The sequence below is a fragment of the Tyto alba genome, unplaced genomic scaffold (assembly GCF_018691265.1).
Source record: "Tyto alba isolate M040663 unplaced genomic scaffold, T.alba_DEE_v4.0 Super-Scaffold_2, whole genome shotgun sequence".
Classification (NCBI taxonomy): Eukaryota; Metazoa; Chordata; class Aves; order Strigiformes; family Tytonidae; genus Tyto; species Tyto alba.
The window spans coordinates 60,824,740-60,843,877 of record NW_024881282.1 but is presented as its reverse complement, the minus strand read 5'-3'; the positions used below and the strand labels follow the sequence as shown (position 1 = coordinate 60,843,877).

The window sequence follows — 19,138 nt, the reverse complement described above, 5'->3', positions numbered from 1 at the left end:
AGATCTTATATAATGCATTATTGGAGAAAAAAAAAAAAATGTAAGCCAGAAGGCACAACTAATTAGCATGTATGGATTTTCTAGAATGAATTCTGCTCGAATCTGAATAAAAAAAAAAACACACTAACCCCCAATTTTCCCTTATCAGAGCAAGCAGGTAGTTCTCAGGCTGCAGGGCAGGGGTTTTTGGGGTGTGAGGTTTACTTCCTCCGCTGATAAATTGACATAGTCTTAAGAATGTTTATTTGAACAAGCACTTTTAGAGATCTTTTGGTTCAGAAGCTCCAAGTCATCTAGGTCTTAAGTGTCTTTATTAGATAAAGCCCCCATCATCCCTAAGACAGCCAGTTCTCAATTACTGGCAGATTTCAGTCCTCTAGAGCCAGAAACGGAGGGTAGGGGAGTAGTTTCCAGCATGACAAAACCCAGGCAGCTGGAATGGCTCCTGTAAGGTGATTTGCAGTACCAGAACGAGGAAACATTTATCCATTACAAAACTGATGACAAATCAACAGTAGGCTGTTGTGCAGACCCTGTGTAAATAAAATACACCTTCCAAACAGAGCAAGGTAGAGTTTCACATAGGATCTGCTAAAGCACTGAAACTAACCCAACCACATGTCTGAAGGGCCAAATAATCCGTTTCAACCTTTGGGTTTTGCTAGCAGCCCAGCTTTTCATTCATGTAGTAATCACTTTTACACAGAAAGCAAGCAGTAAGAAACATCTTTATTCCAAAAGTTAAACATCCCATTTCAGAACAGGAGAATCTTCGGTTTATTTTACACTGAGGCAAGTATTTGTCATTCACTACTTCACTCTAAGTAAAAGTAATTGAACTTCGTAGTCCCCTTCAGGATTAAGTCATACTATGTAGAAAATTTCTTTGTCCACCTGCCCTCTGAAGAGCTTAAAAAGTTAAAAGTAACTTCACACGAACAAGTTCATCTTTTCATTCTTAACACTTGGGTCAATGAATTCATATCATTTCCCTTCATATGAAGTAAGGAATCCAATCTGACACATGGCATTTGACTACAGATATCCACCCCATTTAACAGTTCAGTTACAATATATTTAACCTTTGGAGAAAGTTGCATCTAATGCAAGTGTTATAATATATATCCCTGCACCCAATCTTACATCAATCTATATACAGTGTATATGTAACTAAGCAACAACATGCATTCTATTTACAGACTATACAACATCCCTGTGCTTAAGTGCAAACTGTGACTACAGAAATTAAGAAAATTCATTTAAAGGTTACAAATCTGCTTCAGTTACGAAAATTCAACTCCGTGGAAAAGGAGATCTAGAAAAATTCCCCCACATCTGCTCTTTTATCACGACATTTACTTCTAGCCTTTGTCCGAGCCTTGAATGCTGCAGAGTTGTACAAGTGCTACAAGACAAAAGGAAGAATTAATCACATATGATCAAAAGGCTTATGTTCATTAGATTTTTGTTAATGTTAAGAAACAGCTGCAAATATTTTTTTATTACTCTCAAGTAAATTGATAGGCCTTCTGAAATTTATGGTATAATATCTTTGCACCAAAGGCTGATTCACTTTAATATAGATACACTTTAAAGAAACTTTGTATAAGAAAGGCTGAACTAGAAGCAATTCTGGAAGCCAGTCAGTCTTGAACATCATACAGACACAACATGGATTAAGTTTGCCCTCTGGATTAAACCAGCAGCAGACATGTACCCAGTGGAAAAATCTAAAATTAAAGCTCAGACACACACAAGAGAAGGTTTGCTTTCATTCAGGACAATATGGGGCACTGCTGGAACTAAACTGACAAGTTTAAAGATGTCAGCTTCTAGAGTATGTGTTTGGAATACCATTTAATTCAGAAGAAATAAATTAAGTGTATGGAGTAAAGAAAATGCATTAAGGTTCAATAGCTTACCCTTTCAAAACGGGAGATCTTCATTGTTTTAAGAGTGGCAGCATCTAGCATTACTGGTGGACCAAGCTCAAACACATTCCGAAGAAAGTCATTTGACTAAACAAGAAACATCAAATAATCAGTTTCTCCTTTATCAAGTCTCCAAAGATGACTACTGTTACATATCAAGTATTCCAGTAATAAATAGCAGCTATTTGACACAAATTTTAGTACCTTTTGCAATTAAGTCAGAGCTAATTAAGGCTAAGAACTAAAACTGCCCTCTTGAGAAGACAGAGACAGCTACCCCCACTGCTCATGTGGTTTTGTTTTGTTTTTTTTTTTTTTTTTTGTCCCAGCAAATTAGATACTGTACTTTTACATCCTCTGCACAGTATTAGGCAGCTGGACAGAGGTCTGTGTGGTTTCAAAACACATCAATTTTAAAATATGTCTGTAAAAGTAGTATTTAAAATCTGAAAAAAAATGCTACATGCCTGGGCTCCCTCAGTCACATAGAAACACAGCTGACACTGGACTGAAGATTTTAACTTCACAATTATCAAAGCAACTAGGGAGCGTATACTCCTAAGCTAAAGTTCCTACTTATACTAAATAGCTAAAGTGATGATGACAAGTGAACAAACAGTTCCTAGAATAGAGATAAGGACTTACTCCTTCCCTTCTGGAATGCAGTCATCATTGCACTGCAAGTTGTGTTCATTATTTTTAACTGAAACTTTGCATTCCTTTTTACAGGCTTCAACAGGAAGGGTGGGAGGCATGCAGCTTTATAGCAGCCAGATGACTACACTGTTCTACTGAAAGAGAACATAAGGATTCAGGAAAAACTAAGGAAGCTAAGACAACATTCAGCTTGAATCTCTTGCTTCTTGGAGAAGTCTTCTAATTGCTAACCCAGCACAGACAGGCCACAGAGGCAGCTCATCCAGACAGTTCTAGCTCACTGTAGTTCATTTGGAAGTGCTGTCTTTTAACACTTCTAATGCAAAGCCCATTTCACCAAGTTCTACTTATGATTTTGTAATTCAGACTGAATTACTACAAAGCAGCAGGGAACAAGTCTGAGCATGCAGCAAACAGCAGCTCACCTGCAAATGATACTGCATCCCCGACCCTAGAATCTCCTTGAAGGTATCGTAAGTTTGTTTTTTAACCCAGCAGTCAATATACATGCGCTCAGGTCCAAACTTAACCATCTCTGTAGGAAAGTCACGCTCCTATCCAAAATGGAAGGAAACAACATAAATAATTAATTGTATTAGGAATTATATATGTATCTCAACGAACCTTATTTTTTTAATACATTTGGCACACCAAAACCTCCCAAGTAATATAATATGCATATACTGAAGATTGTATTTGTTCATAAACTGATTGTCCTGGTTTCAGCTAAATCTAAAGTTAAATCTCGTGTCAGGCTTGAAGCTGACATTCTTTGAGTCCGAAAGAATTTAATAAAAAAAGAACACCTAACTTTCATCTCTAAAATGACTAAGATTTAGACTTATCTCCAGAAAAGTCAGTTCTGAGTGCAGGAGTCACCTTTAAGTCAATCTGTAAGCCTCATTCAGTGCACACCTTTCAAGTGTGGGGACTACATTTGTGACAATGAAGTGTAACAAGTGCTAGTAAGTGACTCAGATTCTACAGGCAGAATCTTAAAGATGACTTCACTTCAAAGCCTTCTCCTTAGCTTCTGATATGTTTAACCTTTCTGAATGTCAGCTAATAGTTAATATTCTTACCCATACAACAGTGTAAAAAGTAACTATCTGGCAAGTAACAAATAAAGTTTGAAAGGTATAAGATAAAATATAATCAAAGTGCTACAAGTTTGACATTTGTCTTAGAGGCTTTACCCAGAAGTGACTTCACTACCCAAGTATTTTTTAAGAGTCCTGCGTTATGTATTGTTCTCTTCATCTGGATATGCAAAAACTAGAAGACTACAGCACAACAATTAGGACAACAATTCCCAGCCACACACCCCCACACAAACATTTCCCTGGCCCCAGAGAGGGGTGGTTTGGAAAGGTATCTCACCACCAAGTTGCTTTTTGTTTATTATGTACAGCAGTTCAGTAAGAGATTTTAAAATAAACCTTTTCACAGAATTCAGGACACTAATTTGGATGTCCTACAAAGTTTTCTATGAAAAAAAATCTGTTCATGGTATAAAATAAAAATAATTTAGTATTTACAGGTCAATGTTTATCCTACTTTAAAGGCAAAAAAAGATTCTTCAATATGGAGATCAAGTTTGGAGCAAAATAAACAAGAGTTTTACTTCCTTTGTACTACAGTCATTAAAAAGCAGTTATTTCACACAAATGATCAGAATTTGAAATATCAGTTAAAATTATTTTTTCCTGTTGCTGAAACATTCATTCTATTTAATAATAAAACTACTTTCATTAAATTTCACTACAGTTACAACCCAGACATTCAAAGTAAGACAAAAGAATCACCTCAACAGCTCGCAGGACATCTCTGAAGACAGATCGCTGCTTTCTTTTATCTACTTTGGCTCGGTGCTTGTTTCCATCAGTAGCCAGAGCTCTTAGTTTCTCTGTTAGAAGCTCCATATCTTCATAAAAGAAATCCTAGTTAAAAAAAAAAAATATTTTTTATTTGTTGTTTCTGGCCTTGACATCTTTCTCCTGCAGACAGGAAAACGGATCTCCAAATTCTGGGCATGTAGACCTCTACAACCTGTTTGTTATTTAAAGAGACAGAGATGCACTGACTTCCTATAGTTCCATTTGCAGCGTTTAATCCAGTGAGAACAAAGTCACAGCATCCAGTTTACCCAAGTAGGACACTACAACACACTATTCTGGTAGTCAGAGCCACATGAAGCAGTACAGCTCCTTCAGCACATATATATACCTGTCTGTTCTGCTCCATAATTCCAAGGGACTCAAACGGCCTAACTCATCTGCTGAACCTGGCTGCTGCTCAGGTCGACAAGCTGAGGACACTTCCTGGTTATTAGGACAGAATTCATGCTGCTGGAGATGGGTCATGAGACACCATTAGACTGACACTATGGAATATTTAGTCATAAGTCTTGTATGGGGTAGAAAATTAGAAAGCTGTAAAAAGAAAATACTTAACAAAACACTCCAAGTAAACATTAACCCGTAATTGTTTGGCAGGAAATATTTTCTCCCTTCCATTTGCTAATTCAGCAGTAGTGCACCTGGATTAGTAAGAATGTATGTAAACTTACATAAAAAAAAAAAGTTGTTTTTGTTCTTTTAACCTGAACATTTTGTCATGTCAACTGTCTGGGCTGAGTTTGCTGCATGCTTTTTGAAAGAGACCAGTCAAAACACAGCAAGCATTTTCAATCTGCACCAATTGTTAAGGATCCAAAGAGAATCACTCGTAATGATTAAAGGGGCATTTCCTCAGTGGAACAGAAGAGGTTTTTAGTGAATACAGTCTCATTTGTTAATGCATTTGAAGATTTTAGTTACTTGCAGGCAGTTTCACCAAATAAAGGATCCAGTTCCAGTCTTTTTTTTTTTTTCCTCTTCTTTCAAAGTTGGCTTCCATAGCTAAAGAGACTCAAATCTCTACTGTTTGCAATTATACAGATTATGCAATTGTTTCAGATTATGCAATTTAGTGTCATGTATCCTGACTCAGCTGGAGTTACATATTCACTTTGGACAGTGTTCTGGCAAAGCACAGCAGCCTTGATCAAGCTAGGAGCCATTCAGGCAGATCTCCCAAACTGTGCCATGGGTACATGGACACTGTTTCCTTCAGTGTTGTCAAAAAAACAGTTCAGAAATTAATAAGGCATACTGAAGGATGTAATGGCAAGTTTAGCTGTGTATTAAGTAATACCAAGCAGCTTACACCTATTCCAACTCAAAAAAACCCCAAGAAATCTCACCACGTGTAGCAATACTGGCATCTGTGCAAAATTTGTGCAAATCCTTTCAACATCTTCCCCCTTAAATTGACTGACTAGTCCCCAGCTGACTAAAATAGTCACAAATGCTGTGAAACCATCATGCAATACCTGTTATTCTTCTCAAGGTACCTAAATGAGGGTACTGAAAAAAGCAATAGTAAAAGTCAACACGGTTTCTACTGAAGGACAGATTTTCAGCTGTGAGAGCAGAATTGTGCAAGTTGTCAATCACTGGAACTTGTCTGCCTAATTATTTAGCTTGTGTTCCCACTACATTAAATGATACCGGTTTAGCCTGGTATCTCTCTAGGGATATTTTAAATTTATTTTTTTTAAAGCTGGTGCTGGATTTCGCTTTTTTTAAAGCTACACTTAAATCTGTATTTCTAGTTGCTCTTCAGTACTGTCTGATGTGTTTTGTTGTATTGTTCCTGTTTTACAATATGGAAATTAGTGTAAAAACGATAGCTAAATTACTGTGAATCATTGCTATACCCACTTACATTGGGGCAGACTCACAACAGAGAACATAACCCAGTGAATTATCTACCACTTGTTGAGATTTGAGCTGCTATGCAACACAGGCTAAATGATTTGTCTTATCATCCCAACACAAGAAAATTTAGCTGCTGATATCTACTTACAGCATCTGTTTCGCGTGCCAGTTCAAACAGAAGGGCTAGTGTTTCTCCAGCAGCTATTCTCATGTTGAGATCATCACAAGACAGCAAACTTGGAAGTTTATGCAAGTGCCTAAAGAGTAAGTGACATTTCATTAAGATGTAAATTTTGTTGACACTGCTTCATTGTGTATAAAACCAGGCATCATAGATTTGGTTCTCCAAGGAAGATACTCACATTTCAATTTTCTTCTTCACTTCATTCATTGGACAAATGGTCAACAGCAGTGTCCATGCTAACAGAGCACTGATGTGAAGCACAGTATTGTGGGTACTTGGTACACCATTAGTGTCTCTATCTCGCTGATAGGCCTTTGTGAAGATGTTTTCCAGGCATTCCATAGTAAAGTACAGTTCCTGAACAGGGGAAAAAAGACAATGGAAGTGGCTTAAGAGTCACACATTTTCAAACTATCAATTTATTGAGAAAAAAAAAAAAATATTTATCCTCACCGTAATGTCATCAGTGACAATGAAACAGCAAATCCCTAAGCAGGTTGCACACTAGATGTAAAAGAAAAAAAGTGTCAGTATTTGACATTGCTGTTGACAAAACCTTCAAACTTTGACCTTTGAAATTCCATCTGGAGTAATAGAAACTTGAGTTTAAGACCTTAGCAGAGTAGAAGACTTCAACACTGTTTAATTCAACTACTTTGTAACAGTTAGCTCTCAGTTCCCCTCTACTCTCAGAATTACTTTATTACATATGCTACTCACAAGCCGTCACTCTTCATGTTGTATTATTTAATATAGCTCACAAAGTCTTTTCCCCTCTCTACCCACTATTACAATTCAATGGCATGTAAACATTGGCCTTCAAGAGCCTTTCTTGGCACTCTCCAACTCTCACTGCAAGGTTCTATACATCTCTTCCCTATCCCCATATTCCACTCCAGTCTCCTCTTACAAAGCATAAGGAAAAAAAAAAAATGTTTGAAAGTGATGTTTGCACTAGCCACACAGGACTCAAAACTATACCTAAACAGGACAAGCTTTAATAGCTTTTGTTTGTTTGAAGAAACAACTGAGGTTGAACTAATACTACCTCCTCTTCCAGCAGACAGCACCTACTCTAACACAAAAACTCTTGGCAAGAGCTTTAGACTGTTTTCAGTCAGTATTACAGGTATACTGCTGACATACAGACAAGATAACTGAGTGGAAAACTTCTATCAGTCAGTGGGAAAACTTTCATTTCTTTTCTACAGGATTTCAACATCAGCCCTCAGAACTGCAGTAACGAGATGGCAACATAATGAGTTGAGACACTTGACAAATGAATAGATGCAACAAGTCTTTAAGGAAGTTCCTAGGTTGGAGAATGACATTCAACCTTTATGTGGAACTTTTCAAGCCAGTGAAAACTGCTATGTATGCATCATTCAGATACATACACCAACATCGTGAGTTTACACTAGTGTAGTAACCTTTAGTTCTGGATTACACAATAGCAAGCTGGTCAAAAACTGCCCTATGTCCCTGCCTGGGAAAAAAAAACATTCTACACTTACAGCCTGTCTGGCTTGGATACTGGCTGTTCCATCACAGACGATCTTCTTCAGAACTGGACCAAGGGTCTTAAAAATCTCTTCACTTTCAATTCCTGACCCCATCTGCACACACAGAAGACACGCCAGTCCAGCAGCTGCACACTGTTCATCGCTCTTACCTGGAGATTAACAAGCTATGATGAGTAATCACCTCATGCATTGCCTCCCTCCTTTAAAGATAATTAGTCTGAAAGCTTCCAAGTGGAAATTCAGAAACCAATAGATATAATTTCAGTTAATTTTCTAGGTCAGTTAAAATATAACATCTAAAATCAAAAAAGGAATGTTATTAACATAACTAAATTGAGCACTCTATGAAGTACCAGAGAAGCCTTAGAGCCTTAATTCCTTTTAAACAATAAGCTATTTCATGGGGATTATTGCTTTCTAAAAGCAAGCATGTTAATTACCTTTCTTTATGCAGCGTTCAATGCTATCAGTTAGTGTCATTCTCCTCTCCATGATAAATTCATACAGTATTTTAGAAGAAAAAGCGCTTTTCAGGCTTTCAAGCGCTGCTTGTCTTGTCTTTGCACTATTAGAAGAGAGAAAGAAGACCTCCTGAAATCATCACACATCAGTTAAAGCTCAACCTTTGCTCTTATGGTAGTTTATATTTGTCTGCGCCCAACAGAAGAATAATCCACAGCAATACCATGAAGCTATAAAATTATATGAATTGACTCCTTCCTCGAGGACAGAGAAACTTAGGTTGGAGATAGAGTGCACAATAGTACACTAAGCTAGAAATAAAGTCACTCCACTTCAAGCTATTAGGAAAGGAAAGGCCGACTCTCACTTATCCATAAACTTGGTGGAAGGAAAAAGGCCTTTTCAAATCCAGAAGAAAAGCACATCCTCCCCAGCACGAAATAATTGTAATTTCAGTAAGCATATAAAATAGTTTGATACATATTTCCCTCATTGTATCAGAGGAAGCCAGAAAACCACGTACAAATGCATTTTTTCAAAGCATACTATACCTCTTGTCCAATGTAAGATCAATAAATCCCTTCAATTTGTATTCTAAGTCTTCTTGAGTGGCTTCTTCATCAACTTCAGGCCCTAATCCAGAGGAAATAATTTAGTCCTACTGATACACATTTTATTAGCAGACACAGTAGTATCCAACACTTAACATTTGTAATACTAATAAGAAAGAAGTTTAACAATATATAATATCTACAGAATTGTTCAGTACTGCAGCAACAGAATGGTGCTAAGCCTGCTACATCAAACTGCCCCTTAAAACACTTTTACAGGAATTCATCTATCTATACATCTGTGCTGTTTCTATACCTGCGTCTTACATGTGCCAAAAATGAATGAGGGACCTGATCAGGTCTTAGATTTGCTCCAGCTGATGACAATCCTGTCAGCAGCACATTTTCATTGAGTCCACAACACGTACCCCTGGAGCACAGTGAGGTGTTCACTGCTGGTGCAGCAAGTACTGCCCAAGCAGCTCCTCCCATCCAGCATCACTTCAGATGCCTCTGCAACAGCAGCTCATTTAAAAGTAGCAAGTACTCCTAGGGAAGGCTCCCTGCCTTATCCCTGTAGCAGGCTTTCGGGTCCCCTCCTCCCAATAAAATGACACCAGGGCAGCCCAGGTTGCTGAGATGGTAGTGGAGATAAGGCACAAATCTAGTTCAAACTCCTCCTATCTCAAACTCTTCAGCAGTTCTTACCACCTGAACTATGTATTATGAAAATCAAATGTCTTTCAACACAGCTTAAAATTTTTATTGTCTCTGAAAGTTAGCATTGTATAATTCTAATAGAACTAAACCTAATAGTTTAATGAGGCTCATGAAACCTTGAGTACTTTCTTACCAAGCAAAAATAACAGTAACTAGATTAATAATCACAGTGTTTAATGGAATGCCATTATTTTGCTACTGCTACTAGTCTAGTATTTTAAGTCAACTCAGGTTTTATGCTTTTGAAAAGATTAATAGATATAAATGAAAGAATATACCATCCTCAGTGAAGCTAGCAGGATCACTGAAGCCACTGCAGTGGCTCATAGTTTCAATTGAAGCATCTTCATCACTAAAAGGTTGCACATTTCTGGGCTGACCACCTTAAGGAAAGATGAATACAATAATTTGGTCATTTTTCATATGGAAAAGGAAGATCTGAACACCAGAAGTAGAATTCAACCCTCCCAATGATTCACTCTCCCTGACCCAGACACAGAAAGCCCATTTTGCCACCTGTTCTGAAGGCTTAGTTGGCTCTTTATGAATGATGGGGAAGAGCCCACCTAGTTTTCAAAGTACTGGTAGAATTCCTAACTCTAGATTTAGAATCTTTCTACAATCAGCTTCAAGTTAATGCCATTTCCTGTGACTGTGCTTTAAAAATAGCTCTGTATTAATTTAACTGTTAGGATGAGCTACCTAAAAAAACTGCCATACCATCTTTATTTTTCAGTTTGCAGGGACTTCAAGCCAGGGTAAGTTATACATTTAGGCAAACATACAGTACCCAGTTCAACGCAGGATTTACGAGATTAAATGTAGCATGTGCAGCATCAGCAATGTCCAACCCCATCTTAATAGTGAATTACAAATTACAAGAATTATAAAGATTACAAAGAATATCAAATGCTTCAACAGGGGAAAGTTTTCCCTCTCAGGATCAAGGTGGCCTCAGTTCAGTAACTTCAGTCGAAGAAAGAGTATTATTTTCACCAGTGCTCACCTCTGCAATTTTTCATGACTATCTTACTAAGTTAAGAATTGGATGAGTTTGACCTGATAATACTGAAATTTCTATCACTATCCTACCCTAGTCCTTAATTTGTGTCTACTGAATTTGATTAACAAAAGAATAGTTTCACTGTTATTTCACCAACAGCTCCCAAACATCATTTACAGAACTCTGAATTCTGCTCTTCCACCTATTTTTCTGACACAGGCAGCGCACAGCACTTGTCAGCTTCAGGCAGGCTTCTTGACTACCAAGACCCCCGAAAAAAACACTTTTATCTAGGCAGAATCAACCTTGAGTTGATCACTGTCCAAGTGCTTCCTCATATAGTTAAATTTACACTTCAGAGGTTTCACAGCTGCAAACCATCTACTTTTAATGCTGACCATAAGCCTCGATGTTTCCTATAGTTACCAAGGCCAAGCATTAGCCCATGCACAGACCGGGAAACTTGGAAGCTCAGAGCTCTGGCAGTCACCTTCTTGCTTCTAGTGACGTCAAGCAGGGAAGTTCAATGTGAGAAGTGGTGAAAATGACTGCCACCCCTTCACAAATTGAAATAAAAGCAGCTGCACAAAGACCCAGTTGAGTTGGTGACTTCCTGAACGTTTGATACTCGAGAGACAGACTCTGCTCACAGCTACGGTAGCCTGAAGGGAAATTTCTCACCACCCCACCAAATCTCCATTCTACCAGGCATGAGAACCTCAGCCGCACGCAGCCTGGATCTGCCCGATGACTGTTTATTTTCCAATATCCACTTTTCAGGCGAACCCGGCCTTTTGTTAAAGACACCGCCGCCTTTGGGAGCACAGCGCGCCGCCCACCCGCCACACCGGACTGACAGCAGCAGCCGCCGCCGCTCCCCCCGCCCCCCCGGGGCCCACGCAGGCTTCTGCGTGGCGGGGACGCTCCCCGGCGCCTTTACCGCTACCCCCGGGGCCAACCGGGCGGTACCCGCGGCGGCCAGGAGACCCCCCCCCCCCACCCCCCCCCCCCCCGGGGCCGGCCCCGGCCTCTGGGACTCCGCTCGCCGCCAGCCACGGCCGCCGCCCGCCGCCTCCCCGGGGCCGCCCGCGCCGCCGGGCGCATGCGCGCAAACGGCGTGAGGTGGCGGTTTAGGGGCCGGCGGCTGCCAGCCCGGCGGCGCCGCCCGGCCCCAGCCCCGGCCCCCCCCCCCCGCCCCTCTCTCGCCAGTGAAGGCCGCCCCCGGGAAACGCCGGGCGAGCTCCCCGACACCCCCCCCCCCCCAGCCGCCCTCTCACCGCCTCCGCGCTGGTGGTTGCTCCCCCGCTTCTTAGGCTTGGGCATGGTCGCAGCGGCGCTCGGCTCGGCTCCCGCGGCCCCTTTCTCCGGGTCTCGGTCTCTCTGCTCCCCCCCGCCCGGGAATCAGCGACAATCAGCCGATGGAAGAGCAGGATCGCTTTTTACTCCAACGCCTCTGCGAGGCCGACTTCCCAGGCCGGGGCAGCGGGGGTGATTGGCGAAAGCAGGCGGAGGACGAATCGGCGGCGAAGGCAGAAATCCCCGTGGAGGCCCGTGAGCGGAGTCGATGCATCTTTCTCCTCTCAGACACCCGGGGCTAAAGGCGCGGAGGGGGCGCCGGCGCCGCTTTTATAGCCCACCGGGCGGCGGGGGCGGGAGGGCGGGGGGCGGGGCCAACACGACGCGCCGTTGCCGCCACCAATAGCCGGGCGTGGCGACAGCCGGCGGGTGACTCAGTCGCGTGTGAGCCCGTGACGCAACCGCGCCGCTGCCCAGTGGCGGGGCTGGGACGTCAGCGGCGTTTCGCGCGCTACGCCGCGGTGCACACTGGGAGCGGCGGGCTTGGCCACCGGCCTGAGTGGCGGGGGGGGCGTTAACAACAGATACAGAGAATAGGGGGCACGCGGGGGCACAACAGGTCTTCTTCCGCGCCCAAAAATGGGGTTTATCGTCGCGTTTTTTGTCAGTTGTATCTTCCAATTTAGAGACTTGTACGTTAAGTCCATATGGCTTTATTTTTAATCCAAAGTCGGCTTTTTTTTTTTTTTTCCTGTTTTCTGCTCAACCTCCGATAAAGAAAAAACAGGACAGCGTTCCAATCCACCAAAAAGAGATGGGTTTATAATATTTCTGAAACAGGAATGACTGCGAATTCTCACTGATGGGCCGTAACAGCACTGCAGTATTTGAGGGAGGAAAGACAATTTTGCGGAATGTGCTGAAAAGTTACATAAGACATAATAGCGATTACACTATTTGAATCCCTTTGCACACAAATTATATTTACACTGTCTTCCAAAAAGGCAAACTTTCATAACAATTCTACATAAATGCTACGTGAAAAATAGAAGAAATAGGGTTTAGTGACCTGTTTGTGCATGGTGGGTAAGGAAATGCTGGTAGCATCTATTTCTAGAAAATGGTAGCTGTCATTTGTGATACCTATGTATGTTTTGCATTGCTGTGCACTCTGAGCCTGCTGGTGAACAATTCCCTAGGCATGGCAGAGTCAAATTTCTGAAAAGGTCATAACCAGTTCTTTTAGCATCCTATTTAAGAGCAGAAAGGAGAGACAAGTCAGTACATCCTGCCTGTGTACAGGACAACACGTGAATGTCTCAGAGGCACCAGTTTTTCTCCTTGGGGGTAGGATGTAAGAGCAAAGGACAGCCTTACAGGCAAGCAGGTGGAGGAGGAGTTCTAATTAAATACCAAAGGCATAACTGCACCCTGGGGTACACAAGGCTTAATATTAGAACAAGAGAGCAACGCTGGACAAGCTACAACACCTAACAGCAGCCAAGCAAACTTGTACGGTGGGAGTATTTGAGATGCAAGATGCCAATGCCATTGTAGCGAGGTCAGCCATGTCCTAACAATTTCCTGTGCGCTGGCCCTCTTAATGTATAGATTGATTTCAGAGGTGTAGGCGACTGGCCTAGACTGAACCGAAATTGTTGCCTTCACACTGATAGCCCCGTCTCTCAACAGTGCTGGTGAGGAGTAGGTTTACCACTGAGCTCCTTGCGGGTGTGGCAGAGCCTGAATGACGTGCAGAACTGTGCATGCACACGTGGTAGCCCAGGAGTCCTGCAGCAGGCAGGCAAGACAGCAGTAGTACATCTTAGTGGCATTGGAAGAGCAAAGAGAAGTGTCATAGCCCTTGTATGTTTGAAGATGGTCTCAGCAGGACAAGTGGAGGTAAAGCCCTGGAGAGGGAGAGGAGAGAACGTTGCAACTAAGGTGGGAAAAGCAACTGCAAAGGTATAAAAAGGTGTTGCCAGACTCAGACAGCCAAAATAAATTACAAAAGGTGACAAAAACAAAGAACTCGTGACTACTTTGGATATATGACCGCTTTGAATTTTATTTGGGCTTCAGAAATACACAGTCTCCAGGTTACTGAGACTCCTTGGCTATCTCACCAAGAGTTCAGTGAGATCTCAGAGGAGTTGCATATCATGGCTTAGTTTTGCCGTCTGTCTGTGACAGAACAGACTCTTTGTCTCGACTGCTGACTTCTTGCCCACTATCCTGATTTATCCTATTGGCAGGAACGCGTGGCGCCAGTAGGCTGGCTCAAGACAACTTTCTAACAAAAATCTTTGGCTGGAAGGAGAGTCACATGGTATCAGCAATCTGTATACCTATTGTCTGGCTTGTACTGGAGCTGCTGGCGCTGGGGGAGTCACAGTCCCCCTGGCACCAGTGATGCCACTGGTAGGTGAGAGGTGGCATCCTTTGGAGGAAGGCGTTTTGTGAAGTGGCAAGGCGAGCTGGGGCGGAGGGTGGCAGCAAGGCAGGCACGGCAGCGGCTTCACTACCAAGCAGGAGCAGCCCCACAGCGCCCAAACGAGAAGAGCAAAGCAGGTCTGGTGGTGGTTACAAGTTTCGGCTAAGAGATCACTGGCTAAGATCGCCGGTGATGATCCAAGTGGCCGTAGTGAGAAGGTCTGAGGTCAAGCCAGAAAGCCAAGTCAGCGAGTCAGAGTCAGAATCGGGTTCAGTGGCAATAACTAAGGCCAGCCAGCCACCAGTCCAGTCATCATCAGACAAGCCCACAGTGATGGGAAGGATCCAAGACCAGCTGAGGTGGGTCAGGGTCTGGACCAGCGTGTATGTGGCCAGGCACAGGCGTACCTGTAACATGGCTCAGGCAAGGACCGAGGGAGAGTGCTTCAGCATACTTTTTGAGCAAAAGTAGGTGGCCCTCGGTCTTACAGCTCTTTCTCATGCAGCAGTCTGATCCAAGGCCGCTCGGCTGCACCATGGCAGAGCTGCCTTTGAGCACAGGCTGCAAGAAAAGGTCTAATGAGGAACTTGAGCCCAGCTGAGGGACCTATGTATGTGACTGACTTAGTGTATGTGACTTAGTAGGTATTTGTATGCCGGTTTATTTTAGACACATGTAAACCATCATCATTTATGAACAGTTGAAGGCATGGCCAGACGTACTCTGTTTACACCATTAAATGCTGTAAAGAAGTCAGAAGTGAGGGAATCACATGGATCCTTGATTCATAGGGGTATGTTTTCTTCCTCTTTCGACAGAATGCTTCTGCTATCTTTGCAGACAAAATCCTTTGGATTGTCTTTTTTTTCTTTCTGCCATTCCTTAGGACACAGCTCTCTTCAGACCCAGAAGAGAATCCCAAGCTTGTGCTCATGCTGTATTGCACAGTCAACTTTCTGACAATCATAAAGGATCTCAGAACCAAGAAGAGAGTCCAAAGCTGGAAAATGGATCATGTGAAGGCAGTCCCTGGATGAATACTTCCAAATGCCTTTGTTTCTAGTGACCTACCAGGACTGACAGGCCTTCAGAGGGTGGATCTCTTAGCAGTGTCACCGTCCTCATTCAGGAACACTTAATGCTCCAAATGTCAGAATCGATGTGTAGCCTCACTGCCCAAAAATCTGCCCGTAACAAATTACAGCCACAGCCCCGCTCTGTTCTGGCTGCAGTTGCTACAGTGGTATGCTTGCATGGGACTTGCTCGACTCTGCAGGCAAAGGCAACTCGTCCACTTCCTTCGCATAGGTAGGGCACCCGGTCTTGCATCTGGGGAGAAAGAGTGAGACTTAGAAGGGAAAGCTCATATCAGGTCCTCACTGGGAAGGCACTCAGATGGAAGCATGTACTTCCAGGCTGTCGTGGTTTGAACCTGGCTGGCAGCCAAACACCACACTCGGTCACCTTCATCCTACCCAGGGGGTGGGGGAAGGAATTGGAGGGGTAAAGGGAGACTCATAGGTTGAGATAAAAACAGTTTAATAATTGTAATAAAATAAAACAATAACAGGAATAGAGAGTATAAATGGGCAGTGCACAATGTGATTGCTCACCACCCGCCAGCTGATACCCAGCCCATTCCTGGCTAGTGATCCTGAAATACCAAGATCCTGCAGTCGCAATCCCAGAAGCAAAAGAGAGCAAGCCGCCTCCTTCCCGGCTGAACCTCCTTTATACACTGAGCATGACGTTACATGATATGGAATATTTCACCGGCCAGTTTGGGTCCAGTGCTCTGGCCATGCTCCCTCCCAGCTTCTTGTGCACATGTGTGTGGGCAGGACATGGAGTTGGAGAGTCCTTGATTTCTTAGCAACAATTGAAAACATCAGTGTATTATCATCATTCTTCTCATACCAAATCCCATACTGAATCCAAAACACAGCACTATTCTAGCTACTAGGAAGAAAAATTGACTCTATGCGAGCCAAAACCAGGACACAGGCATACATGCAAGAGGTACTTGATCAGTTCTCACGGGGTGATTAATGACATTTCTGAGAGAGCAATTGCAAGTGACGTGACTTTTTAATGGACAACAGTAAGATACAAACTTCAAATAAAAATACAGAAAGGGAAAGCCGAGAGCTGCAGCTTTTTTCCCTTTGAATGCTGGAACACATATTGGAGGGCTAAACAGTTCCCACTATAATATTTCAGGAGTATTACATTGCAGCAAAAGTTGTACAGCATCCAGACTGGAGGTCCTTTCAGTTGTCTTACATAATTTACCTCTCATCTTCTTATTTATATTTTGGAATCCTGACCAGTTGTGGTCCAAGTACATCCAAGAACCCCAAATCCAGAATAAAATTAAATGTGATGGCAGGGTCACTATTGGAGTCACTGTTATTAGAGCCTGAGGGAGTTTTGGTCTTAGCTGAAGGAGTAACTTCAGACACCAAGAGAAGCTCTTGTTGTCTACAGCTGGCTGAAGTCCAGTGCTGTAAGGTCATGTAAGACCAACCATACTCTTTTACCTAGTTTCGTCAGCTCTTGTGTGTATGGACGCACAGAGGACATTTTGAAGGGAAATGAAAGAAATCAGGAAAAAAGTTCAATTTATGGTGAGTGCATGGATTTAGCAAGCCTGCCTGCTGAGACAGAGGCATGACAGTGTGAATCAGCTAAGTGGTTAATGATCACAGATACCATCCTCTCACAGCCCTGGTGGTGGTTATATTATATATACAGTGCTAGAGGCATATATTACACTCTGCACATAAGAAGAAATATGGCTCCTGCTCTTTCAAATTTACAATCCTCTAAATTAACAATTTCTGCAGTACAATATACATGGACTTCATAAGACACTGTGTATTTTATGCAGCTGAACACATCCTCAGTCACACACTACCCTGACTTTCCATGGCAGGGGAGTTTAGCTGTATTCATACTCCAGATATTTTGGCTGATTTTATCTATATTATACTGATACTTACCTCCTTTTCTCAAGGCAGATCCTTCGCTCCATATTTTTGACTTACTCATGCCAAACTTTCTTGGACCTCAGTAAGAATTTTTCCTGGTAAGTCACGAAGAAACAATGCATACTTAAACTCTCTGGTACATATGCCATTATTAATTTCATGTCTAAATTTGGCTGCCTGAACTTCAACTGCCACTGTCAATAGCAACTGACCACAAACATCCCTAACAATAACAGTATTACAGAGCAATTGTGCCCCCACAGAAAAACAAAGATAAAACTCTGTCAAATGTAAAGCCTTTTCAAACAATTTGCAGTAGGTAATAAGATTTTTCTAGAATAAGGGTGAACAATTTTTTTAACAAAAAGTGTATGGGACTCTAGATTTGTCTCTAGTTTATGGTTTCTTGTGGGGCTTTAGTGAACAAACAATTTCGAGTAATGAACATCGGTGCTGTTGTAAAACTGTTGTAAAAGCAAGTGTTCTGTGCATCGTAAGGCTTTGTATGTTGTCAGTTTGTGTCTTGCTTCATTTGATTCTCTGCCTATTTTGCAAAAGTTTGGGTTTCCTCATGTCAACCACTAAGTTGATGCTAAGTATGACCAAGGAAAATCAGCAAGTTTCTGCTATTCTGAAATGAAGTATTTTAAAAAAAGATTATTTTGTTTTAGATCTAGGTTCAAATTGAAACATAAAATCCTTAGTGACTTCCATCCCCCCAAATTAATTTCAAAATATCAGGGTTTGACAGAATTAGAGGACTGTGACACAGCCTTTCCCCTACCATGTGATACAATAATCAGGAGTACACATCTTGTTCCCCTTAGCAAACATGTTTCTATTGCATTATAACACTGTTGACCCAACTGGCTAGCCAATATTTAGTGTCATTTGTAGGGGAATCAGATATTTCTCTGTTTCTGCCCCATTATTTTGGGTCAGTGTGTATAGAGGCTCATTCCACTGAAAATTAGGAAGGATTAGATACCAAGAGACAATACTCCAGATCTTCTTTCCGCCAATGCTTCAGCCAAAACCCTTCCATGCTCACATTTCCATGTCCTTTTCTAGCTGTTTGCCAGGCACTTGGCTGTGCTGTGCTGCCTCACTGGGCAGTACACAGCTGCAGTCGATTGTCTGTGTTTGTATTTGCTGGGACACTTTTCACTGCGTGTCCCAAGTGCTTCAGGCTTGCACATGGGGCTGGCCTGCCCGTGGGCAATAGTTTTTTCCTTACTGGAACAGTCACCAAGTGGAAGGATGCTAACTTGGCCTAACTTGCCATCAGTTGTGTACCCTGCCACACATGCCACGTGTGCCAGTGACAACGGGAAGCATGTTCATAGCGTTTCTGTTCCTTCTGAATAGCACCTTGCCATGCATTTGCCCATGGCTTAGGAGAGCAGGCCTCCCTTGCCTGGGGCAGCACAAGCATTTTGCTTGGGCTGCTGGAATATACAACACAAGGGTAGCTCAGATGCTGAGTGTTGTAGCCATTCTTGGGTTTCCTCTTGAGCAATTCTGGTCTCATGAAGTAGATTTTGCAGTCCTTCCCCTTGATGCAGATGGACAACAACAAAGCAGTAGCACCTTCCAGTAATTTTTTACCAAAACACACATCATTTT

General features: G+C 42.3%; 1 protein-coding gene across 1 annotated transcript; it reads right to left on the bottom strand.

Annotated features, from left to right (window-relative positions):
- Positions 1 to 709: 709 nt before the first annotated feature.
- Positions 710 to 12,413, bottom strand: IFRD1 (interferon related developmental regulator 1). The gene is made up of 12 exons (XM_032998784.2): positions 12,070 to 12,413; positions 10,068 to 10,172; positions 9,070 to 9,151; positions 8,497 to 8,621; positions 8,048 to 8,205; positions 6,987 to 7,037; positions 6,712 to 6,890; positions 6,498 to 6,606; positions 4,394 to 4,528; positions 3,014 to 3,142; positions 1,923 to 2,018; positions 710 to 1,405 (listed from the first exon to the last, which is right to left on the bottom strand). Exons 1-12 carry the CDS (start codon positions 12,113 to 12,115, stop codon positions 1,316 to 1,318), a joined length of 1,305 nt encoding a protein of 434 aa, XP_032854675.2. The 5' UTR covers positions 12,116 to 12,413; the 3' UTR covers positions 710 to 1,315.
- Positions 12,414 to 19,138: the final 6,725 nt, after the last annotated feature.